Here is a 26458-nt window from a genome sequence, read left to right on the forward strand (position 1 = left end):
CAAACAGTTCTTGTGTCTTGCTGCTACCAACCTTCATTATATTTTTGTTTCCACAAAAACATAATACAACAGTATAAATTCAACAGTTTGGTTGAATTTAAATTAGAAGAAAATATGGTTGACATTATACTGCATCAGATTACCATATTCTAGGTTATCTATAAAAGGGGATCAGAGCCACTGAAGTCAGAATTGTGAGATTAAAGTCACAATTCAGTTTTTAGGGCTTTTTTTCCCAGTGGCCTAAACTGGCCCTGATCCTCTTCCGTAGTTATTCAATGTATCTTTGCAATTATTATATATAATGTTTGTTTACTGCTCAGTTTTACACCAAAACTTTGGATGTATTATTCTTTTAAGATTCAAACATTGCCTCATTCTTATTTACCTACATACTCATCTACATTCTTTGAACGAAAGATTTTTGTGAAAATATTTTTTTTTTCCTTGAAATTCAGTTTTAAAGCAGCCCAGGTTCCCACTTGGGTTTTTATTTTCCACTTTTATGTTCAGCATTTTAATGTTGCACGTAGTCCAGATTTTGCTGAATTTATTTCCTTAAGCAGCCAGTGAATCTACTTGTCTACATTTCCATCTAAGTAGTGTTTCTTACTTATGAACTGTATTAGTACTTTACTAACCCAGCAAGTATGCTTACAAGTCTTTAATCTAACACTGAAGGGCTACAGCTTCGTCTCTGCTTTGTTGAGATGAGTGCCTGTCCTGACACATCGGCGCTCTCCTGTTTCCTGAGCACACTCACTCTATTAATTTGTTCCGCACTGTTTAGTTCTTCAAAACTCTTGCCCTTATAAGCCTAAGAAGAACTCTCTGTTCTTTAGAGAGACATTAAGTCATCAGTCACACTCGCACTGTAAGAAACACCAGGCCTTTATTCGAAACAGAAACCTTTCTACATGGTGCATCCTACTTCACAGGCAAACAATTTGGATAAAGTGCATACTTGAAATCTATGAATCTCCCTCTCTTACAAATTCAAAATTACAACACAAATGACAAGGCTGTTTTCCAACCAAAAAGAAAAGCATGATCATGTTCTTCCTTGCTGATCACAGCTGTGGTGGACCTCGGTTGTTGTCCTACAGAAAGATAACAATCAGGTTAGATCCTTGAATCCTTAATATTAAATTGACGAAAACACCATGAAGAACCTGTAAAGCAGGAGCTGCTTGGTGAGGTTTTCTCTCAACTCTTCCATGTCCTTTGTTTTTCTCTTCTGAATCTCCAGCTCTGTCCTCAGCTCTCGAATTCTCTCCTCCAGAAAACGCACAGCTTCCTAAAAAGGGGGGTCAGAGGGCAGTGATTAGACAATCCACTGAAGGGAATGCCGGCACCAGTTTTCAGAGATGCTCAAAAAGCACAGTTTGCCTACCTTGTGGCGACCTGCATCCTCCTGCCTCTGCATGTAGGTCAGTTTGAGTCTCTCCTCCAAACAGGTCCTCTCCAGCTCCAGTTTCTGAATCTCCTCCCTCAGAGGTTTCACCTGGACCCTCAGCTCCTGGGACTGCTCTTTGACTTTCACCAGGGCACCAGCCGCTGCCTCTTTTCTCTTCAGCAGGGCCTCCAAAATGGGCTCATATCTAGGTGAGCAATATATCAACTCAAAATTGTCATCACAGTGTCAATGTACACAGAATATGAATGGCATGAGAGTGGATAAATACAATATTTGGGAGGTTTCCATAATTTAAATAACAGTTGTTTAAGGACCAAGAACTTTCACTGCCCTTGATGCCCATATAAAATAAGAATTTTATTGACTCAAGATGCGGTAATTTAAGAAAAATCAGGAATAGATATTTTGAATGGAGTATTTTCATGCACTCAAAGCATTCAATGACTGTGACAGCACCTGTCTTCCAGTGCTCTCAGTCCACCCTGGACGTACTGCTGGACATCCTCACAGGAATTCCTCCTGCACTCAGTCAGGTCCTCCTGAGTGTTGGAGGTCTGTCCGGAGCTTCTGCGGTGAAGCTCTGCTTCGAGCTTCAATACTTGTTCCTGCTGGTCTGATCTGAGTTGGCAAGTCTCCTCTGTCAGCTGCAACACCAAAGAGTTCAACTTTTCCTGAGAAAAGATAGAGAAAAATAAAAAAATTTTACCCAATGTTTCCTAAAAGATGTAATGCTTCTACAGCTCCTGGTGGTGGTGGTGTTACCTCCTCCATCTTCAGTAACTCCACATCACAGCGCTGATTGTTTAGTGTTGCCTGACTCTGGGCACAGTCCCTTGCCACAGCAAACAGCTTCCTCCTCAGCCTCCTGAGTTCGTCTTGCAGTCCCTGTCTCTCCAGGTTCACCTTCCATGTCTTCCTCTCTTCCTCTGCCCTCTCTTCCCTGAGGCCTTGAATCTCCCTTTTTCTCTCCTCTCGTCTTCCCTCCTCTTCTGTCCTGAGAGTAGTGAACAGCTCCACAGCTTTTCTATCAATCGACTCCTCAGACTCCTCTTCGTCCCTGCTTCCCCTTTTCTCATCCTCTTCTTCTCTGGGCCCTCTCAGCTGCAGCACCTCCAACAGTAACTCCTTCCTCCGTTTCTCCAATCGTTGCACCTCCTCTATGCAGTCCTCCATCTGAGACCTCAATCTATTCATGTCCGTTTCAAGATCAGTTTTATGTCTCTCTTCAGTCATGTTTGTGTCATCTACTCCTGCTTTGGTAATGTCTTCAATAGTCTCAGTCTCTTCATTGAACCTTTGTCCAGTGCTTGTTTCCCCACAGACCTTTGGATCTTGCTCCAGAGGCACTTGCAGATCTGAAAACAAGAAGTCAGGCCTCTGATCTACTTCAAGATTACTTTGCCTCTCTGGTCTCTCCTTTGAGCAACCAGCCAAATGATCATGTGGGCTTCCTTTTCTTGCTGATTTTATTGCTTCTCCAATCTCACCAGCCTCTGAAGCATTATTGCCTTTGCCAACAGAATCAACATTAATTGGCAACAGTGTTTGGCTCTCTGGCTGATCCTCCATCTGGGCTGTACCAGTAGGATATTGTGGATCCGTTCTGATGTGCACATAGTCTTGGCCTGCGTCTGCTGTCCGATCTTGTGGGTCGAACTCCATGCCAGCCTCCTCCATGCAACTTTCAAGCATGGCCAAAATCCCCAACAGCTGGCCCTCACACTCCAACATGCTGGCACTCAGGTTGTTGCCAACTGTGGATAGAGGCATCTCTGAGTGATGAGACGTCCCATGCCTGTGGATTACTGTGCCTAAGTTTTGGCTTTCTGCCCATTCAGCTTTTATTTCAGTCCGGTCCATGTGTGCGTCAATGTAGCAGGAGGAACGGCTGTCTTGAGGAGAACTGGGTGCTTCGACATGGGTTTCTGTTTGGACCTCCTCTTTGCCTCGATTCCAACTGGACTTACTCAGACTTGCTTCCGAGTAACCCTCAATGTGGCGTGATCTAAAAGGAATACCTGTAAGCTTTTCACAACCTTTCAGTAAGGCGTCCATTTCCTGTAGGTATGGCTTTGATTGTTTACCCAGTTTTCCAGTGAAGTTTTGCCCTTTGGGGTTTTGGTTACTGTCACTCTGTTCCACGATGCTTCCATCAGTATCCCCCTTATCTTCTCTGATAAAAAGTGGCCCAAATCCAATAGAGGATAAGTCGTCCTCTTGGTCCTCCATTGGGTTAGCCAAATTCTCATGAAGTGATCTCCTTTTGGTCCTGCAACAACCCTTGACAAGAAGCAAGGAGTGTGTCAGGCACACAACCAAAATCACAATAAAAGGTTCCAGTTTTTAAGGTTTTGCCTGGTCAGTCTTAAGTCTTAATATTTGGCAAATAACACCTCAGCTGCAAGGTAAGAGACACTATATTGCACTGACATGTTTCGGTGATTTTTTTGTGTGAAAATATGGGCCAAGTCAGAAAAATATTCTTTGACTAGTACTTTCATATGATTCCAGTGGGTCAACCACTGATAATCAAAAACATCAACCTAGTTGATGGAACGCCTCTGTGAGCAGATGTTTTGGCTCTTTTGCTTCTCTGGATCATTCAGGTTAAGACCTTATGAAAAACGAGGTAATTTCAGAACAGTTTGTGGCCTACTTTCTACGGCAAGAAAGAAAGTAAAATATTTAAGACAGTTGTCAGTGTGTAGCCAATGGTGGACCTAATCCAGCTGACCATATCCCATGCACATATGAGCTTTCATAAGTTAAGCCATTAACAGATCTACAGGAAGTATGAGCTGAAACCTATTAGGATGAATTCTGAACACTAATCCATTAAAAGACTTCTTTTTTGCCTTAAGTCCTGTGGTCATATCAGTGACTGACAACGCCGCATCACTCCCTTGAGTTGTGAAGCCAGGTTACCGTAACATATGTCTTCCTCTGCTGTCAGTACCTTGCTTGGTGTCTCATAACTGCAACAGTGACAGATTGACTCCTACCATCCTTGCTGTCTTGGTTCTTTTGGGAAGTAACACAGAGTTGTCCAGAAAGCATCTAAGTTCCAATTCTGAGGAACATGGATTTCAAACTATGTTGGTTTTCACACCCTTTGGTTTTTTATTTTTACAAAGTAAATGCTGTTACTCGTATGATTTAGCACTGACTCGTGTTTTAGACTAGTGCCAGAACATTCTGTTTATTACGTTCAAACTGCAAACAGTTGTACTTATTTTATTAAGATGTTTCTATCATGCCAGTGATATGCCTTGCTGACACTGATGACCTGTTTACGGAGGGGTTAGGTTAATATGGTGAGACGCTGAAAGCTGTGATGCCATGGGGACTTCTGGGTCCGTGGAGTAGAGCCGTTTTCAAAATGGCATGCTACTGACAGCTGTCCCATCAGGGGGCAGGTGTCCAGGCTTCAAAGCTTTTTGGAATGTTTGGACATGCTTCAGCAGGCCTATTCATGATTTCACATGTAAACACTGTAATGCCATGGGTACTAAAGCCAGCCTGATAGATTTGAAGCTCTGAAACTCCAGCAAGTGGCACTGCATGCGTCCAAGAGCATTACCATGACATGTCATTGTTCCTATCTATAGACAAGTATGTTTGTTTTCCAGTTTTAAATATTGTAGTGTTTTTTTGTAGATTTAAGACTGTCTGGAAGTCTAAGAGGAATCAATGATGTCTTTAAGGCAGAAGTTAGTGGGGCAGAAAGGGCACGATGCTATTTTCCAACACCAAGCTTCTTTTTGGATACATTCAAGTTGATTCTAGTCTGTTCAAAACATCTGTTCTCTTAGCATCACACTTAAGTTTTACAAAAAGAAAACTCTGAGCAGGATAAGAAACCGACAGTCTGTCTTGTTGCAGCGCAGATGTGGACGAGAGACTGTGTCGCACCCAGAGGGACTAGTGACCTACATCTGATGTAAACATAAATGTAAACTTTTGCACTTTTCCAGTAAAAGTTTACATTTATGTTTATAAAGTTCTAAAATATAATGTTTTTTGCTTGTCCTCTTTCTTTGCAGCAGTAGAACATTGTCAGCATCAAAATTCAAACTTGGTCAAACCACAAAATGTCAATTGTAATTCAACTGTACTTACAATTAGCATATATATCCCCGGTCCTTTTTCACTGTGGCGTCTCCTGATGGTAAACGTGTGGAAGGAGTTGAACAGTTTGTAGTTGAGATTACAAAAGAAAGCTGAACGGTTTGGGAGTGAGAGGGAGAATGGGGTGCGGATGAACTCTAAGAGGAGGGGAGGGTGAAAAAGACAGCTGAGCCGACCTCCTTCTTCCCTCACGCTCACCGTGCTGCTATGTGTGACCATGACGACCCCAGATATGTTTAGGTTTATTAATAAACACTGGATTCGGAGAAAGACGCACAGGAGCACGTTGTTTCGACCTGACGGAGGAAAAGAACTGAACAGAATTTATTCTTTAAAGGATTAAAATAGTCTTTTTGTAAGTTCTTCAGATGTTTACATGTGAGCAATGGAGGTAGGTTTCCAATGAAAGAGCGTCGGTCCAGGATTCCAGCCGTGTCTCGTCATTATCGAGGAGTTTTTAAATAGCTGCCTGTACTTTTGTGACTACAGTACTTCCCGAGGGAGGATTGGTTTTCACCTAAACTTCTGACCTCACAAATTCACCAGACAAGACAGGAAATACAAGGAAGAACGCAGTGGAGACGGTGAAAAATGATCCTTGGAGATGATGCAGAGGGTAATGAGTTCAGCTACACTGAGACAGGACAGATCTACAGACCCATCCAAAATATTTGGAATATCAAAAAGAAATATGATTAAACTTCAGTCTGTCTCACTTCACTGAATTTCGATATATTATAGCTATAGGTATACATTGTATATAATACACAGAAGGATGAAACAGTGGTTTCAGTCCAGTGGTCCAAAGTCCGGTCAGATAAAAGTACATTTTGCATTCCATTTGGAAAATCAATGTTGCAGACTCTGGGGACTGGGATGGCACAAAACCCAAGTTGCTGGAGGTCCAGTGTGAAATTTCCATACTCAGTGATTATCTGGGGAGCCACGTCACGCTGGTGTCTGACCACTGCGTTTCTTGTATTCTTTATTGTTCTTTATTAGTCGTCAACCAGGACATTTTAAAACACAGAGGAGGCGAAGGCAGTTGTACTGCAGCGGGTACAAACACAATAAGGAGCCTCAATGGCCTCAAGCGTTGAGTTTACACACAGTACACTATATGGACATGCTTTCAGTAGGATTTGTTTCTTGTTAATTTGGGGTTGAGTGTATTGCTTGATTGAACAAGACAATACATTCAAAGACCACTAGATGGCATACTAGTGCAAACTTTAATCTCACCTGCTATGGGAAACAAACTTGCTGAATTTCTAATCTAATCCTCAAAACCATTCACTGCTTCTGAAATGTATTGAACTCATGACTGAACAGTACATTTCAGCACTAGTTGGTGTTGAATTTTATTGGAAAACAAACCTTGGCTTCCCAAAAAAACATGCAGGTAGATTTCTCCTGCATGTTTGCAGTAACAAATTACTGAGCCTATTTTAAAAATGTACTTTATCTACTGTCAAGAGCCTGTAAATAAATGTCCGTTATCCTTTCAAGACACAGACTCAGGGTTTCTATGAAAACACTTTGCTCCCTGTAGGCATAAGACGAGATGTAATGATGATTCAAGTTGACCGAAACACCTTGGTGATTTAGTAAGTCTGGACTTCTAGAGACTGTAATTTACATGACGTAATGGAGAACACGTCAGAAATGTAATGATGCACACCCACACAGCCACTGGGATTTAGGGATTTCAGGATTGTTCCCTGTCATGTTTGCCATCAAAAGCAAAATCTCTTTAGTTTCTTTTTGACTCTATTCTGTTCATTTCCTGAGCGAAGGATGCAGGGAGCGCACGTGTGTTCCGAGAAAACAGGGAAACCACAGATTTGAGGGGGAGTTGTGGTTCAGGATGAAATGTCCCGCTGAGACCGGCCATATGTTGGACTTTCTTTTGGATTGCTCCGTTACTTTCTGCTCCAAACAACAGTTTTGTCCAAACTCACCGGAGCGTCCTGTCAGTGTGTCCTCCTCCACCTTCTGCTGCTCCTCTCCTCCCGCCCCGTCGCTGCTCCACAAAGAGCCATAACATATCGTTGAACTCGTGTTTCCTTTACTACAAAGATGGAGAGCACAAAAGGTGACTTTGTTATCGTTTCAACGCTTTTGTGACTTTTGGAGCCGCCCAGCTAATTGGCTCAGAGGAGGACCACCTTTACAGGTCACCATGCTGGGCATCAGTGGCTGAAATCCAGGCATGGGATCAGAGATAAGAGATACATTTTTGTGTGTTTTTATTCAACACGCCCCTCTTTTTTTTTAAGGAGCAAAACTTCAAAGCAAACCAGGTTTTTTTTTTTCTCTCCCAGATGTCTTCTAATGCTTTTCCATAAATGGTTTGTTGTTTGAACTAAAGGGTGGACTGTTCAAAAGCCTTTTTTGATTCATGTTTTATTTAGGTTATATGTGGTCTCAGCATGTGTAGCTCCCAAGAATAATTATGTCTCTATGTTTTAAAAAAATATATCTAAAATCTGGTAAAAAGCACTAAATACATTTTTGTGGAATTGTTGAAAAATTCATTAAAATGAGGATTTTTTTCCCCCCCAATTTGTCACATTCTTTCTCCAAGGCTTCCTTAAAAAATTTAAAAATTTAAAAAATGTAACCTTAGTAAGTAAAGGATAATTTTAAATCGCAAATCAATTTAAATTTGATTTATCCGCTGCTTAAAATCTATGTGAAATCTTGCTGAACAGGATGATTTAAGACACTCCTAACCAAACTTGATAGTTTTGCTTCAGGAAGAACACTTTCCTATTACCTACGGAGACCCGCAAGGCTCAATCCTAAGCCTTGTCCTTTAAACCCTTAGGTGTACCAGTTGAATTGGGTGCTGTTGAATTTTATTTGTTGTTGTGTTTTCCTTTATTTTCTCTATGTAAAGCATTATTAAAACACAACTGCTGTTATTATTATTATTATTAGTAGTAGTAGTAGTAGCATTATTATTAGCATTATTATTATTATTATTATTATTATTATTATTATTATTATTATTACTACTACCCTATCGGTTTACAAGTGTTGAAAGGTGAGCTCACTGTATTACACTAGTCAATTTAAGCAGTAATAACTACCCGCCCATCCTTGTGGTGTTTTCTCAGAGCTGGTGTCAATCTCCACCAGTCATTGGCCAAAAGAGTTAGCATTTTGATTCACTGTCATGTTTTTTAATTCTATTTTCTCAATTAAGTTCTTCACTGAAATGCAGCCTTTGTTACTTATCGGTAAACCAATTTGAGGAGCAGTAGAAGAACTTTTCTTCCTATGCAGCGTTCCCTTAAAGCTAGCTGGTTTTCTGTTTTAAAGAAAAACAGTTTTCATAACATCTAGCCTAATTTCTGCAGCAGTATAATGCATACAGTGATGTTTCTCTACAGCCCAGAGAAACATAATGACAGAGAGCTTATCTGGTGTTTACTTCAAAAAGAGAGTTTCTGTTACGTAACTATCAGTTGCACTCTTTGTTTTGAAATTAGGTGCCCATTGTTAGGACATGTTGTGCTTAGGAGTCCAAAGGGATCACTTATTAATTTGCTTAAATGGTGCCAAGCCTTTGTTTTTCCTCTGACGGATATGCATTGATTTTCCTAATGAGCCCAACTCTTTCACCAGAAGGTTGCTTTCATTTTCATTTCAAAATGTGGGGATATTTCTGGCAGGAATTTCTTTTTAGCAGCAACCTTTATCTTGAGATGTTGATTGATTGTTTTTTCTTTCATCACATGAATCTTTTGCAACAATCGTTTCGTTCAGTATATCGCATTTAAGCTGTTGCACAACCACGGCCACTTCCCAGGTAGAGCGACAGCTGATGAAAACGGCAGATAATAGGAGATGGGAAAACTGGAAAAGATTACATCTCCTTTGTTCAGCCGTGACAGACAAACCATAAATTATGTGTTCGAGAAGATGTTTGTGATACTAAAATACAAGAAAGTTCGACAGGCTTGTTTTGACACTTGTGGCTGCGGGAAAAGTAGCAACAGTGTTGAGGAATGCTGGTCAATCAGGTGGTATACCTGCACCTCACTTTGTATGAACTGAGGAATGAAGTCTACCTGTTTCAGTCAACACCATGGCAACCAGTGTTTAAATTCACCAAGGTTTGCAGACTGCTTCTGCAAACAGCAACAACTCAGTCACTCAGTGGTAGGCCACCTAAAACAACAGCACACTGACGAGGACAGAAGTCTAGAGAGATTCGTGGAATAGGTTTCCTCAACCATCCAAGCATTACACTGCCAAGTCCAGTACAAAGTGTCCAATATGGTGCTGTGAAACATGGAGACATGTTCCCTGGTATGATAAATCACGCTCCACTACTTGGCTAAATTCGATGGATGAGTCTGCCGGTTGCCAGACAAACCTTGCTGGATGACGGCATTGTGCGGAGTGTAAAGTTAGCTGGGCAGAGACCTTTATGTTGTTCGATTGGAGGGTTTTTTTTTGCGTGGAACCCGTTTGCGGATTACACTTTCCTGTTCCAGCACGACTCTAGATGCATTTCCATTGACAGCATAATTGTGAAAATTGGAATTACAAAACTAATTTTGCTTAATGGAATCACACCGATGAAAACAAACAACCCCAAACATGGATGGGGAGTCAAGGTTTTTAATAAAAGGTTTTTGCACTAGGACGGGGTGATTTCTTTCAGCTGTTTCAAAATAACTGTGATGGAAACACTTTTTTGCGCATCACATGAGTCATGTGATCAACAAGCAGTCGTTACTGCTGGTGCAAAAGACGAATACGACAACAGGAAGTGGTAGTAGGATGATGGCACGGCAGGATTTATTGTGTAAACAAACTTATTCGTGTGTGTTTTTAATTGTGTTTGTTATTTAATGAGAACACACAATTGCGCAATTGTGTGTTTTTGACATTGGCGGGACATTGACAAAGTTTTGTGGACGTTTGTAATGGAAACGCAGCTTCTGTTACAATGCAAGAAGAAGGTCCATATGGACATGTTTATCCTGGTCTGTCATGAACATTGGGCTCATTCTGAAAGCTTTGTTTTGTATTTTAATTTCTCTGTGTTGGTCTTCAAGTGCAGTCTCTTTATGCTTTGCGCTGCTCTAAATACTTTTATGCTTTTCTAGCAGCACCTGTTGCTTTCTAGCTCTCAGTCTCGTACTTTCGTTTGGTGCTCAGTCAAGCTTTGTTTTGTTTCGGTGTTCTCCTGGTGTTTTGCAGCTCCTCCATTTAAGCTCCCCTACAGCTGTTTTAAGTACACTTAATCAGTATCACTTGTTTCCCATGCCAGCAATCACCCTCACTTACACATATTGCTTCCAGTCCATTCGAGTCAGTTTCCAGCTCTTCCTGTAAAGGTTCCTGCCTCTCGCTTCGTACAGAAACTTGCTGCCCGTGTAACGTCAGAGTCTGACCTCCAAAATGGATTTCTGGAGGAAATACTCACAAACACATCCCTACAAAACGATGGAAAACCTTAACAAAAATATAACTTGCTACAGCTGCCATGTTGAGGCAAACGTCTCAACAGTTTTGGATTCACTCAAAAGTATTCTCTTTCCCGGACGATCTGGCTCTCGTTCTTGATTCTATTTTCATTTTGACCCGTGTTTCACCAGCAGCTTTAAACAGTTGCCAAAAACTCTCCCGACACACTCGCCTCAAATCTAAACACATGAAGCTTACATTTTAAGTCGGCCTGTTAGTCTAATGAGTCATCATCTACCGTGGGCACCAAAAACACAACCCGATGCGTCTCTGAAAGTGCAGTTTGCCGTAGCAGGATACCTAATGGCGTGCCGTAAATGCTGCTTAAAATACTTCAGTAGATATTCTGACTGCTATCTTTTAATGAAGTGGGTTTTATGACATTTGCGGAGCGACCAGGAATGTTCCGAAAAACAAGAAAAGAAGAAACAACCTCAGACTTCGAGTGTGCCGGCGTCCTTATTTGAAAGCGGTTTTTGACTGGAGAGGATCGGCGCTCTGTTTTTAACTCCCTTAATGAGACGGTGCGTCGAGTCCCGGCCCCTGTTTTCACGTTACAGAAACGACGAGAGGTCACCTCAGGCTTCCTGACTGTGACAACACCGGGCGACCCGCTGCAGAGCCAAAACAGGTCGCTGAGCAGGGGAAAGCAGGAGAGACGGAGGCAGGGGGAGACAAACAGAGGGGCAGTCTGGGTGGGAGGGTCGGAAAGCGGCAGTGGCTTTGTTTTTGTCCAGCCCCAAACAGCCCCGCGGCGACCACACCCGCTCAGAAATTCCTGCTGCAAAAATACTTTGACTTTTTTAGCAGCGCAGTTAGGAAAACATGTAAGTTCCCCCACTCATTTTGGAAAACGTTTTGTCTTTGCCTCTACGGGGCCTTGAAAGGGACATTTCAATATTTTCCCACGTTTTTAGAAGAATTGTATTGAGTTTAGTGTTGTGCAACAACACATCTGTAGATAATTGCTTAGGGTAATTATTAACAAAACTAGTAATTTACATCAAAACTACCAAGTCAGGGCACAATCTAGTTAGCAAGAAAATAACAGGCACATAGTTCAGTTTCACTTATTGTTTATAAATACCAGACTGATGTGACTATTACAAAGAGAACAGATGGAGACATGAGTCCAGAAATATACCACACAAATATGGAGTAGATATAAAAAAAATGTCTCTCCGTCATACAAGTTTGTTGACAAAATTAATCCAGCTTTACAGTTAGAGTAACCAGCAAACTCACTGAAGAAAAAGTTTGAAAATGAACAAAAAAAAAAAGATCTGAAAGTGAAAATATGTTTGAGACTTAAAATAAGACTTGAATCTGAAAAGTAGTTTTGAACATTTGTTTCAGTTTCAAAACTTTTTTCTTTCAGTTACTTTTTTTTTTCTTTCGAACAAACTTTCTGGCCCCAATTTAGCTCCATATTTGTTCCCTAATGTTCTCTAGCAAACTTCAGAACCCTTTGGCACATCTGCTGGATTTTTACTGAAGGAAGTTGGTTGCACTTTTTTTTAAAGGATATCCCAGTAAAAAGGGGCTGGAAAACAGAAACAAAACAACTTCTGCAATGCCCAGCAAACTGACTTTCATGCATTGAATTGGGAGTTTTCAGATTTTTGCTGCGAACTCTGCACAAAGGTTTGGATTTAAATCTCTGTGTGCGAGTTGCTGAGCAGATGGCGCTCCACGCAGCTGGCCGGGTTTGGCTCAGACCGCTTTCCAAATTCTGGGAAATACTTCTCAGTTCAGTTTGAAACAAATGATGGATTTCAGCTGATGGAGCTCCAAAACATGGAGTTCTGACTTCATCCAGCTCTTTACATCTCTTGTTGCTTAGCTTATCAGCTCAGCAGGGACCCCGTGAACTTGCACTGACTAGAATTAACTTGTTCCCGCAGCTGGAAAGAGATAAAACATTTGACATACATCGTGAGGGGTCCAGCCGCGGATGCTTTTAACACATCGCAGACTGAATCCTACTCACAAGCTCCTCCTCCATCGGCGAGAGGGAAAACTTGGAAGCGGGAAATGCAGGGGATCAGATTGTCTGGGAACAACAGCTGGGGAAAGAAGGACTTCATAGTCAAATCCTTGCCATCAACAGATGATTGATCAGATTGAAGTTATAGTGACTAAAAACACAAATGAAGTACTTAAAAAAAATAATTTGGATATTAAATGAACAAACTGTCTCTGTTGCCTGGATGCTGAGCCAAACTACTCCCATGAAGCACAACAAAATATGTGACTTTCATATCCCAGTTTTCCAGTTTTTGACGTTATTTCAATTGTTTTGTTGTTCATTTTCAGTAAACTTCCAACACACTGGCGGTACGGTGTTTTGGACGTTTACTGTAGTGGAGGGTGTACAGGAGAAAAAGCAGCACATCTGGACAGGAACAGATCCAAGTTCAGTGTTGACCGCTCAGCTCCTTCAGACTAGCCAGCAGCAGTTAGCAAGCGCCTGGTGGCGTTTGCTAACTGCTGCATGTTAGCCTCAGTGATCAACTGAGCTTACGATGTTTCTGTCAGTGAAACGCTGTTAAAAATGTCCCTAAAGGGTTAATAGAGGAGCGCTGTTGTGATGACTTCCTGTAGGCGGGGTTTCAGAAAGGGCAGGAGTTTTTAAAGAGACAGAGGCCCAATTGTATTTTTTTATTTTTTTAACCCTGCCAGGGGGTCTTTTTGTGGACTCTAGTGTCCCTTATATGAAAGTAGGCTGACAGGAAAAGGGGAAGGTGAGGGGGGAAGACCTGCGGCAAATATCGCCGGGTCCGGGAGTCAAGCCCGCAACAGCCACATCGAGGACTTAAGGCCTCCAAACGTGGGTCGCACTATCCCCTATGCCACCATGGCACACCAGAGCCCCAATTTCAAGGCATCAAATTAGAAAGTAGAGTTTCTTTCAAGTCCTATTTGGTACATATATCATTTTTATACCAACTGAAATTAACATAGATACTTGACTACGCTATAAAATGACACCATGTGCCTGGAAAACACATAAACACATTGATTCAAACTTGCATTATACTCTCCCATTTAATTGCTTCATTGAATAATACATTTTGACCATTAAAGTATATTGAAAATAATATTTTTAGATATTTGATATACGTCTATCTAACTTAATTTAAACCGTCACATTTATTTATGTTGGCTTTTAATAGTTCTTTATAACTTGTTTTACAGGGGAACGTTTTAAAACCCAAACTATGGAGCAGGAAGGAGGAGAAGAAGAGAGTGGGGGGGTTATGGAGGGATCTCAGATGACCTCATCCCAGGGAAAACTGTCAGTGGGTCTGGTCCAGATGGAGGCCCGTGGTCACAGAGGACATCCTGGAGGTCACTTCTGCACTCTTCAGGGCTCAGTACTGGACGGTGATTACTGTGGGCCGACCACTCCGGAGGAGGTAGATGAGTCTCGCGACGCCGTGACGTTCCACCCGAGTCACGTGTTGTAAAAGCTGGTTGTCGTTGTCGTCATTGCTGTTCTGAAACTTCAGTTTTAAATGCTGATTTTTGACATCCTTTTACCCCCCCTCTCTTCACAAAGCTGGGCTCTAGTGAATTATGATGTCAAACAAAAGAAATGCTGACACATTTTTGTCTTTCCCGGTTTCCTCGGTAGTCGTATCTACTCTTAACGTGTGGTTTAAACGTTAGAACGTCTCTGCACCCTCCGTCATCTCCGGCGGGTCTGGTGAGACGAACAGGAATCCCCTCTCCTTTCCCACCGCTCAGCATGGACCTCTCCCTGTTTCTTAAAACTGTTAATAGAGCCATAATTCTCCTGCTGTACCCTCATTTCTCCGCTCACCTTCCCTTCCACCCCTCCCATCCTCTCCGCGTTATAAATAGCACACGGCCCGCTTTTACTGGAGGTAAAACCTGAACACCGGCGTTTAATTAGCGCCGCTGCCTGAAACAGATGCTGGTGTTTCGGCTTGGACGCCGTGCCGTCGTGCTTGTCAAGGCGAGCGCAGAGGGGAATAGTTTGGGTCGGTCGCGGGACAAAAGCAGGCCGGGAATGACAATGCTGCTCTGAGAGAGCGGGGCTTATCCCGGCCGGCAGCGTGGATTTCCTGCCTGCAGTCTGCTTTTCAGTCCCATCACACACACGTGGTTTCACACACAGGTCCCTTCCTGAAGGGTTTTGGGTCGCTGTCTTTCAACCCAGTCAGTCAACCCAGATCAGGTTCCAAATTTCACTTACGTTTTTGCAGATTCTGCCGTCCCAGATGTCTGTTGTTGTTTTTTGACTTAAATATTAGAATATTTTGTTGAGCTACTATTTGTTCCGCTATGAAATTTTCCCTTTAGCTCACAATCATGAAATACTTGTGTTGATCCACCATCAACAAAACCCCAATAAACATTTATGGGACAAAATGATGAAAACAGATTAACACTTTATTTGACGGGTTGTGAATAAGACTGTCATGACACCGTCATAAACATAAAACCCGTCATGAACATGAGTACGTCTTCATGAATATTTATGACTGTTGTCATAAAGTGTCATTCGGTAAATCATGACACTTTTAATACAAAGTTCACATTATTCAAAATGTCTTTGTTATGACAACTTGACATTAACCAAGAATGATCTGACAAACTTGTTATAAAAGTATTACTGATTAAACTTTAAAAATGATGTAGCTTTATGTTATTAAAGCTAAAGCAGCTAAACAGCTTTTCTGTAAAGTTTTTTTTTTTTCTAGTTCTAAAGTTCTAAAAAAGTTCTTAGTTCTAAAAAATGTAAACTTTCTTAAAGCTGTTATGCTTTCTTGAACAATTAGGTCTATGGGCTATACAAGAAATGTTCATTATCTGTTTTTTGGGGTTTTTTTACTTATGAAAAATTATCCTTATTGGCCTAATTGGCCTAGTCGAAGTCCAGATGGAAATCTGACTGAGAACCTCTGACCGAACACGAACTAGCAAAGAGAAAAGAAGGGGCAAGAGGGTCAGTCTGGATGTAACCCACATCTTCCATTAAAATTTGTGATCATGGAGAAATCTGTGTTTGTTTCAGAACTTTGAATTCCAATTAAATACCATCAGATCAGCTTGAAAAAATTGAAAAGGTGTTCCGGCGACGCAACGTGATCTCTAATTGTTTGACCAAATGGCATGGCGTACAACCTTGTAATCCTCCACCAGCAGGAAGGAGGCTTGTAAAGAGGCCTCCCCCTGTGATTGTAGCAAAGAGGAGCCGATTATCTAAGGAGTGACTGGCGATACATTCCCCAGTAGGCTCACGGTTTTCTATGGGTTAATGATTTTGTGCCTCTCTCCACACACACACATTCCCAGAGGGACCTTTAGCAGACACACTGAGGATGGCTGTTTTTTTCTCTGTTGCCATGGAAACGTTAAACATTTCAGTCTGTTAAACACAAGTTGACGGAGCTATGACTCATTTTAACCCCTCCCGGCTCGGCCGCTTACAGTACCGAGCCCGCTGGCCCCCTTCCCCCCGCGCTCTCCCACACACACTGGGACCAAAAACACAAAACAGAAAAACTCACGTCAGAACCCTCACATGTCATTAATCATCTCACTTTCATAACCTGCCAGCAGGTCTGATACATGTGGGGAGTTAATTAAGTTTTAATTACTTTAAATGGAAGCAGAAAGGCGATCCGTCACCCCAATCTAACAGGGACATAATGGACACAGTGGGCATTCATTCTCTCTTGGCTAAAGATCTTCCTCAGAGTTTTCCATTGTTTGCCGATGGAACATGACAAAGACCACTTCTGGCTAATGCTGAGTGGAAAGAGAAAAAAAAATCGGATAGAGAGGAGGCGACCTGAACCATATGAGATCCATGTGTTGGAATTTTGCCTCAAAGGTGGACTGACAGAAATGGGTTGAGGCGATGTGTCAGAAATAGCCCAGGAGTCCCGACGGACAGGTAATCTGCAGCCTCATCCCAGTAGCTAAATGAAGACATTGACCCACAAGGCAGCGGCTAAAGATGGAGCAGACGGAGTGAATTAGTCTCTGACCAAGTTCAGCTTTTCAAAATGTTTCTGGCACAACTTCACCCAGTCCCACGGTGCATAGAGAAGATCTGCTGAGGTGACAACTCAAGCAACACTTGAAGGGCCAACACACAACGTGACGAAAGCCACAAATCAAAATGCGTTGGTCTACCAATAAAGTAGTTTTTGAATTTTTAGGACTTTAAGTGTTGCTGGAATTTTCACCTTAGCAAACGCAGCTTTTACAAAAAAAATCAGAAGCGTTTAGTGTGTCACAACAACACGAATTGTCTATAGCCAATCGTACTTGCAAGGTCTGGTGCCTATCTCCAATAGCCATTGGCTTAGAGGTGGGATACAGCCAATTGACAAGCTATTGGGATTCTGACAGAACCTCATTTCGTATAAATGTGTTTTTCTCTGGCGCTGTGGTGGAATTTTTTTCTATTTTCCAACAATGGGGAAACAGGAAGCACGTCGAAGCAAAGACGTGTGGCAAAGGTACTGAGGTCAGAAGTTGAAGCCGGGACAATCGCAATAAAGACTATAGTCTCTATCAACTACACCATCCGACACCCTTTTATTTTCTTGACCAGTTGGAAGACAGAACGTGGAAAAACATGTAGTTTGTTTCTACATTGCATTGGCAAAACATTAGCAACCCTTTAGCTTTTCTGCTTTTTGTTCTGCTACAACCCCAAACATCAACGGCAACATATTTCATTGGGATAGACTTAGAAAAATTATTTCAGAATTGTAAAAAATAAGGAAATTGATGCATAATTAGTTTTGTCTGCTGTTTTGTGAGGGCCTTTATAAGATAACTTTCCAAATGGCATCATGAATAAACAAATACCTAATTGTCCATACTTGAGGAAATTTGCCGTTGTTTTTAACCCAACAATACCAGACAAGACAGGAAGACCAAGAGACACCTCCGACGGGTCAGGGATACGGTTGTGAAGTGTTACAAAGGGTTAAGATAGTGAAACAAAAGATTTAAGCATCTCAGAGACCTCTGTTCAATCTGTTATCTGAGAATGTAAAGAGTATGGCACAACTACCAAGCTAAATTGATAGGATGGGCAAGGAGAGAATTAATCAAAGAAGCAGTCAACACACCAAGAGAGCAGCAGAGAGAAGGGTAACTCTTAAATATGCATTCCACTAATCTGATCTTTATGAAAGAGGAGCAAAAAATGAGCAATTGTTTTTAAAAGAAAGTTTTAAGAAGTTTATGAAGCCAGATTTCTTCCATGTAGGAAACTCTATAAGCCGCGTTTCCATTACAAATGCGTGCAAAACTTTATTGACATTCCGCTAATGTTGGGGAAAAAAAACAAAACAATTTCTCAATCGCTGTGTTTCCATTACATAAGAAACGCAATTATTTTGCTCACACGACAAGTCATTAAAAAACAAGTGTCACCATGATCGCCCTCACCTCCCGCCTTTTCCAACTACTTCCTGTCGTCGTCTTCTTCGTGGTTTAGCGCCAGCGGCAACATCTGGTTGCTGATCATGTGACTCGTGCGACGTGGAAAAAAGGTGTTGCCATTACAGTTTAGTGTAATTAACCAATTTCGATACTTGCCCAAAAAAAACAGCTCAGCCTAGCGCCAAAGCTTTTAGTAGAAATTGTCTTGATTCCATTCGAAATGTCAAATTGTGCAATGATACGGCCAATGGAAACACAACTACTACAAAACGGTCGAAGAAGGTACTCTGGTATCTATCTATCTATCTATCTATCTATTGTAATCAAACCAGCCATGTTGCCTCAGTAGCTACAAACCACAAACTACTTGTGGCTACTGGTGGGTAACGACGTCTCTGGTGTCATTGCCCACCAGCCCACCCACCCAGCCCCATACCACAGCACAATCTGTAATTCATGACAGATTTCTTCCACAAAGTTCGCTTTAAAGGTGAATGCAAGCAACCATGACAGACTCACAGGTAAGTGTGTGTCCATTACAAAGTGTGCGTCACATTTAACAAGAGGTGTCAGGTTTCCTCTGGGCTGCATGGGGTCAGGGGACAGCGTCAGGAAAACTAAACATCTCAATCGTGATCTGTAGTTTTCTTGATATATTTATTCCAGACTTTTCTTTTCTCGCACAAAATAAATGTACAACTCAGCCCTTTTGACTTCTTTCCGGTGTTTGCCGATTTGAGACATCAGAGATGTACAACTCTGATGTACAACTTGAGATTGAGTTGCACATAAATGTGCAAAAAGTGCAGAAGGAAAAACCACCGGTGATCCCACCGAAAAACTAAAAAGTCAGTCTGGAATGTGGAAAGAAGCAGGCTGCAAACAGCAACGCGAGAGGGTGGAGGAGAGGCTGGCTCTTGTGCAGAGGGGTGGGACAGGCTGTTTCACAGAGCATGCAGCTTCATTCACTCTGCTAAAAAACACACGCGCGCACTCGCCTATCCCTTGGAAAGCTGTTCTCAGGCCGAGGGGGGGGAAAAAAGCAAGGAGCAGCAGAAGGAGAGGACAGAACGCTTCGCTGAGTAAGTTGCTCAAGAATGTGTCTTTTGCAGATTGTCATGCAGCAAAAGCACACATGTTTGGATTACAACGGCAGGTAGAGGAAGCGTACAGTTGACTCTGATCCTGTTTGATTCTGTTGTAGTAAATCAGCAGGCTTTTCCCCACTCTCTTTCTGCTCTCCCAGCTCATCCTCAGTGACTTTTCTGCTTGTTTGAGCCGCACATGTGCTCGCAAATGCGACGGTACAAAGATCTGGCTTGCCTGTGCAGGATGGGTGTGTGAGGGATGTGAAAACTTCAGCTGGATAACGACACCATGCTCAACGTAGTGCAGCTGGAGTCTGTCTGTTTTTTTCCTCTCTGCCTGGGTTATTTTCTAGTTCTTCTTCCTGACGTCTCTCTCGCTCACCCCTTCCCTACGCCTTCCATCTCCAGCCCTACTTTGTGTGTCTCATCCTGCTGATCTCACTGTTATCCCAGGTGGTTGGACGGTCAGGAAGAACTGATACCAGGGGAGAGGCCAGAGAGGGATTCTCATCGAATCCTGGAGAGAAATTTCACACCCGGTGAATCGTTCCAAGCGGAGACAATTGAAGGGAGTGTTGGGGTGGGGTGGGAGATTTCCACCCACTGGGACCAACCTCACAATGTCCCGGAGGAGGTCTACAGGTGATCTGGTGCCTAGGGACATCTCTGAGATCTTAGCCAAGGAGGCCAGGGCTCAGCGTGGACAGAAGAAGTCGGGAGGCTCCCTGGGACAGGCCTTCAGTTGGTTGAGGAAGAGCCGGAGGAAGAAGAACCTCGGCAACGGGCTGAGCCGTATTCCCACCGGGGTGGCGGATAATAAACCGGGACTTCTCGACCACGACGCCGCGAAGGGTTAGTGTCCTCTCATGCCGCAGCTTCTCTGTAAATGCTTCACTTCACTGCAGCTTCGGTGTCATGATGGTGTTGTAAACCTGCAAAGATTTTGAATGTTGGAAACATTTAAAAATTAAGAAAGTTCCCCATCGGCTAACAATGGGGAGTCCGTGTTGAAGTTTGAAGGGCAAACTTCAACACGGACTCTTCCTATCGTTAAAGTTACGGAGCAGATTTTCAGCATGAAGGTGAAAAAACAAATCCAAATGACCTGTGACCTGTCCATGGTGCACCCCGCCTCTCACCCATTAAGCGCTGGAGATGGGCACCAGCACGCCTCCCAAACCCATTAGGGTTAAGGGTGTAAGATAACAAATGAATGGATGGAAAAACTTGCACATAAATGATTCCAAGAGGGGAAAAATATATATTTTCAAAGTCACAGTATTTGGTCTTATGATACCTCTCTACAGGTGCAGCTCAATCAATCACAATATTATTGAAAAGTGAATCTATTTCAGTACGTTTCACCTATTGAAACGCATTGTTGTACAGATTATAGGTTAATTATGTAGACTGATGTTTTCAGGCCTTTATTTCTGTAAATTATGTTGATTTTCCACTTGTAGCTCATGAAAGCGTAACATTTTGCATCATTAAATGCTTACTAAGGTACTTTAAGTCAGACAGCTGCATCAGAACGCATGTCAAATTTACTGAGATGTACCTGTATATTTATTTTTTATGGCCCCTTTTGCCATTTTACACCTTTATTCCAGACCAAAACGTTGTCATTTTGTCTGTTTCTACTTTCATTTCATAAATAATCTGTTAGGTAATTATATACTTTTACTTTTCCCCTCGTTTCCATTGATTATTATAATAACTTTGGTGCAGGTGACTCTTATGAAATATGTAGGTGCAAAGGCTCCGGTGAGACAAATGAGATGGAGAAAATGTGCTTTTTTGGGGAAAATCCACAAATACGCTTTTTTGTTTTGTCTTTTTTTTTATGTTAATGAAAGCTTCACAATTCAAAAGATGCATTTTAGTGAAACTATCTCATTCCAGTTTGTTGCGGTTTTTGTAGTGGTCTAGTTCTAGGACAGGGGTGTCAAAGTCAAATGGACAGAGGGCCGAATAAAAAATTTAGCTACAAGCCGAGGGCCGGACTGATCGAATGTTCGTTGAAATTTTTTTAAATGACGCATATAGTCTAGTGAACCTAATTGAACCTACTGAAAACCTAACAAATATATTCCAATATGATCAGATAAATAAAGCAATATTTTCTTATGGCTCTGTCAGTAATCTTTAATTTTCAACAGACACAACTGAAATATTTTCAGCCTGGCCTTGTGATTTGGCTTTTTTGAACAGAGCCTGTCGAGATTTGAGGCCTCGTTTTAATTCCTCGGCCTTCTGTAGCCTTTGTTCCATGTCCATATTCTTGTTTTTGTCCGCGTGTTTCGTTTCATAATGTCGTCTCAGATTATACTCTTTCAGTACCGCCACACTTTCTCCACACAGAAGACACACAGGTTTTCCAGCTACCTCCGTGAACATATACTCCAACTCCCACCTTGTTTGAAACCCCCGGTTCTCAGTGTCCACCTTCCTTTTTGCCATTTTTGATGGGTATCTGAAAGTTAATTTTACAGTTATGCTGACGACTGCTGTGCTAATAACCCTTCTAGACCGGACGTGTCGCCAGCGACACATCTAAATTTGCAGTACCGTAATTCCGCCACAGCCAGGTAGCGCTAAGTGGAAATTTTTTTAACGGTTTCTGAAAGGGGAGACGTTGCACTTTCCAGCAAGTATCAGCTGCAGAGTGTAATTAATCCGGGGGGCACTCGTTTAATAGACGGTATATTTCGGCAATAACTTGGTGGATATTGAAAGTTCCGGTTGTTATGGATACATGGGTAAGTACATCATCTCACAGAACATTTAAAGAACTACTTACAGTTCAAATAAGGAAGATATATATATTTTTTCATGTTGGGCTTCTAATAATAAATCAAGATCATCCCAGGGTGAAACTATCTCATTCCAGTTTGTTGCGGTTTTTGTAGTGGTCTAGTTCTAGGATGATCCTCGCCGGCAATAAAGTTTGGAAAGTGCCGTTTTTAGTGTTTTTACACTAAAAATTAATAAGAATGTCAGAGACTTGGAGCTAGCCTTTTATTTCAGCTCCCTCAGGAAGCTCCAAAGCAGACGCTAACGTTAGCGTTGCTAGCAGCTAACGGCTAGCCAGTCGCCGTATTCTCGCAATGCTGACAATTTATTTTTCTCTGTGACATATCTGCCAACCCAATGAGTAACACAAGAGTTACTGTTTTTTACTTCAAAATAAAAACCTTGAACAGATTCCTCACTGTATCAGACTTAAAACACTCACATTCATAGTTTATTTGACAGGCTAACTAACACAATAACGAGACAGTGCTTTGCAAGTGGACACTGTTCAAGTAGCCACAAAATATATCCATTAAAAAAGATTTTGTTTAAAAAAAAAAAACACACCCACACCATTTATCTCTTTCTTAAATGGTTAGATACAAAGGGAACTGTTATGTTTGAATCTTATCACTGTGACTGGCTGACAGGAAGTACGCCTGTGGAGGTTTTCTCCATTCACTGAGGGTCTGTCGCAGCTCGTCATTGATGTTCCTGTAGCAGCTACTTTCAGCTATTTTAAGTCTTTCTTGTTTCTTTGGCAACTTTGTTGTGGCTTTCCTTTTAATCGCAGCCTTCAAGGTGATGATTTATTTCTGAAGAATGTGTTGATAAAAAGTAAAGAGGGATTTATTCTCGGTCAAGACATCGGTCTACACATCTGTATTTTGGCCAGTGACTCACTGATGCGACTCAGGGGTCTAATCCCCTTATTTCTGTTTGCTGGTGCGTTTGCTTGGTCGGCAGCGCAGAGATTACCCACACTCCCCATTTCCTGTTTTTGTTCCATCCCTATAGCATTCCCTTTCTCTCTTGTCGTTCTGCGTGTGTGTGTGTGTGTGTGTGCGTGTGTGTGTGTGTCATTGTCATGCATTCAGATTCACGCCAGGACTTTTATTGACTTGTCCAACCAAAATGACGGGCTTCCGTGATTCATTAGTATGCTCAACATTCTGGATGGGTAACAGACAGTGTCTCCTTTCGAAGCCAAAGTTTAACTAGTAATAGTGCTAATAAATCCTTAGAAGAGGATGTGGTCAAGGGCCGATGTTGAAAATGTGTGGGAACCATGTTTTTTTGGCATTTTGTGTCAGGGAGTTTTCCAGCCTGAAGAGGCATGACAGGCAACAGACTGAAGAGGCCAAAGTCAGACAGGACAACTTATATTTAGGACTTCCAGCTTGTTCTCTGAAGTCATTTTTAGACTTTGGTGAAGAAACATTGCATTCAAATACTTGGTTCAACTCAGTGAACCCCAGAATCTGTTCACTGCTTTCCTGTCCAACTTAGCTGAGCTTGTACATAGAAAACCGATCTGTATCGCTTCCTTTTCTTTGTGGTTTTAGGCGACCCATCTGTCCATACCAATGTTTTGACCCCACGCTTGGCGAATCAGAAAATAAGGCGATTAAACACGTTTTTCTGGTTTGGTTTAACCAGCCTGTGGTCTACAGCTCTGCAGACCTGGAGGTCTTCTGAGGGGGGATTCCAGTGAGAACAAAAGTAACTCTTGACTGCAGTGAAAATGGCACATTGAAAGCATTGCATTTTGGAGAACGTCAAACTCTCTGACTCTGGTGTCTGTTTGTGTTTGTAATGAAATAATCTGTGCTGAAATGGTTTAATATTAGAACTTCACCGACAACATAACGTAGGCTAAACAATGTCATACAGAGACACGCCATTCGATACAAGAACAGATGAGGACCAAAGTTATTGACATCCATTTACTGGTCTGGTAAAAGTTACCAAGTCATTTCCAAGAGTTGGGGACTCTAACGAGCCCACAGTAAGAGCCAAAACACATAAATGGTGAAAACCTTAACAGTGGAGAACATTCCCGGGTGTGGCAATCCTTCCGAAGTTACTCCAAGAGTACATCGGCGTCCAAAAGTAAAATCTAACCCAAAGTATCCAAGGGAAACTTCTGAGGCCAAAACTCCCTCAAACTAAAACGAACACAACGTGTTTCCCAAGACTTTTAGGGAAAAATTACATGGACTGATGAAATTACATGGACTAGGGAGAACCTTTTTACAATTGCAGCTGGTGTAAAACAAACAGCATTTGAGAAAATAAAGAAGAAAAAACACCACCATGCTAGCAGTTAGACATTGTGGTAGTATAGTGTCAGGTTCCCTTTTCTCTTCAGGATCTGGATGACTTGCCATAATTGGTAGCTATAACTATGAATTCTGCTCTCCAGCAGAAAACGAAACACAGGAATGTCAGGTCATCGGTTTGTGAGCCTTGTAGAATTGCCTCCTCATGCAAGCTGTACATTATCGCTACAAAGACATCCAGACTCCGAGCTGCTTTCGACCAGTCATAATCACAAGTGGAGACAGCAATACGCCACACAGATGTGACTTTTCAAAAATAAAGCCCACAGTGTTGGACAACAGCCATGTCGTCCGTCATTGACACCAATATACACGAAGCCTGCGTCAGAGACTCACCAAGGCATTTTGTCAAATCAATAATGATGAACGAACAAAGTTTAGTTATCCTTTTGTTGGCCAAACAAATACCAAGAAGCCATTTGCTTTTGTTGGTAAAAACAAAACAAAACGTGATGCTAGGCCAACAAATCATGTATCTCAACTTCTTACTCTTCTTGTCTGAAATGCTTTCTGCGTCTTGTTTAAAACCAGTAGCTATAGATCACTGGACTCAATAGACCGTCCCTATGACATGGCTGTGCCTCTATGCCAGATAATCAGGATTTCACCAATTGCAGGCTTCTTGCCAATCACCGATCTTTAAAAAACTTGACAAGGTGATTTAGATTTTGGCCAATTGCGATTTTTTAAAAATAATTGACTGACTGACCTTGTGGCCAGTCAGTCTTCTCTTATGGCAGAGCAATAAGAGGACAGTGGCTAATTTTCAGACCTTTGTGGAAGCAGATAAGATCAGTGGATTAGATCACCTTCATATTTCAGTATCGGCCGATTGCCGATCACCCAAAATTAAGGAGGGATGGTGTACCCCTACTTCTGATTAAGTGGTTGCTACATTTCTTAGCAAGACAGGGATATTAAGGAGGTTGGCCGACTTTTCCCCACCTCAGTCGATTGACTTCTTCACAAAACACATAGAGATGGCAAAAAGTGGCTCAGTCCCAACTGGAAGGGTTTTGGAAAATTGGACACATGTCCAGTGTGATAGCAGCCATCAACAATGCCACAATGACACGTTCCCTTTCACCAGAATGTCTTAGAGTTTGCGTAAGTGTGCGCTCTGGTGAAGTTTGCACTTTAGAGATTTCAACTCTTTAAGGCACCCTTTTGAATGTCCAATATGTTTAAAGGACATTTGATTTTTCTTGCCATGTTGTTGCATGAACTAACTAAAATAGTCAACTTAATTGTGTTTGTGTTGCTGATTTTCTACTTTTTCAAAGCGGATCAGACATTCATTTCTCCCTGTATCTCAGTTAAGCCAACTTGTTGATCCTCCTGTCAACGCTGGACGTATTGATTCGCATCTGCCTCTGATGCGCCACTCTGCATTCGGGTTTTGCCCATCAGTTAGATGTTGAAGATCCTGTCCAGTTTGTCCAGTCTGTTTTTACGTGCTGAATTCCTCTGAGCCGTGCGGCAGAACGTGTTAGCGTGCGTGTGCGCGCGCACGGCAGCCGGGATGCCAGATTGGGCCCAGAGTTATGCGATGCAGGGGAGAGATTACAACGAATCACAAAGCCCTATTCAGCATAAAGAGGACTCTTAGGGAAGCTCTCTCTCAATGCTTTTTTAATTAGAGAAACGTCTCAGAGCAAACACACACACACACATGTCTACAAGTCTCGCAGTCTTCACGTTTTCATCAAACTTATTACTTTTTTTTTTTAAATTTGCATCTGAAAGTGTTTTGTGCTGCACTT

General features: G+C 42.0%; 2 protein-coding genes across 8 annotated transcripts in view; one reads left to right on the forward strand and one right to left on the reverse strand.

Moving 5' to 3' along the window:
• Nucleotides 1–793: 793 nt before the first annotated feature.
• sync (syncoilin, intermediate filament protein) lies at nt 794–8000 on the reverse strand. Of its 3 annotated transcripts, none has more exons than XM_044139069.1 (6): nt 5537–7489; nt 2180–3697; nt 1874–2088; nt 1394–1601; nt 1173–1297; nt 794–1100 (listed from the first exon to the last, which is right to left on the reverse strand). In XM_044139069.1, the coding sequence occupies exons 1-6, from the start codon at nt 5762–5764 to the stop codon at nt 1052–1054; spliced, it is 2343 nt and encodes a 780-aa protein (XP_043995004.1). In that variant the 5' UTR covers nt 5765–7489; the 3' UTR covers nt 794–1051. The 3 variants fall into 3 exon arrangements, with proteins under 3 accessions (XP_043995004.1, XP_043995005.1, XP_043995006.1); XM_044139070.1 differs by lacking the exon at nt 5537–7489 and adding an exon at nt 7507–8000 and having other exon boundaries at nt 796–1100; nt 2180–3686; XM_044139071.1 differs by having other exon boundaries at nt 798–1100; nt 2180–3686; nt 5537–5659.
• Nucleotides 8001–19426: 11426 nt separating this feature from the next.
• Nucleotides 19427–26458, forward strand: part of kiaa1522 (KIAA1522 ortholog) — a 43744-nt gene continuing 36712 nt past the window's right edge. For 3 of the 5 annotated variants that reach the window (XM_044139060.1, XM_044139063.1, XM_044139064.1), the window contains exon 1: nt 19439–20409. In XM_044139060.1, the coding sequence (XP_043994995.1) occupies nt 20178–20409 (232 nt within the window). In that variant the 5' untranslated portion in view covers nt 19439–20177. Of the gene's footprint in view, nt 20410–26458 lie in introns of all 5 variants that reach the window. The other 2 variants (XM_044139061.1, XM_044139062.1) reach the window with 1 other exon arrangement.

The sequence above is a fragment of the Gambusia affinis genome, linkage group LG14, assembly GCF_019740435.1.
Source record: "Gambusia affinis linkage group LG14, SWU_Gaff_1.0, whole genome shotgun sequence".
Classification (NCBI taxonomy): Eukaryota; Metazoa; Chordata; class Actinopteri; order Cyprinodontiformes; family Poeciliidae; genus Gambusia; species Gambusia affinis.

Coding starts and splice junctions, on each gene's coding strand:
- sync (XM_044139069.1), bottom strand. CDS start 5,764: ATGGTCACACATAGCAGCACGGTGAGCGTGAGGGAAGAAGGAGGTCGG. Junction 3,698..5,536: donor CGGGGATATATATGCTAATT/GTAAGTACAGTT, acceptor CTTCTTGTCAAG/GGTTGTTGCAGGACCAAAAG. Junction 1,101..1,172: donor AAGCAGCTCCTGCTTTACAG/GTTCTTCATGGT, acceptor ATCTTTCTGTAG/GACAACAACCGAGGTCCACC.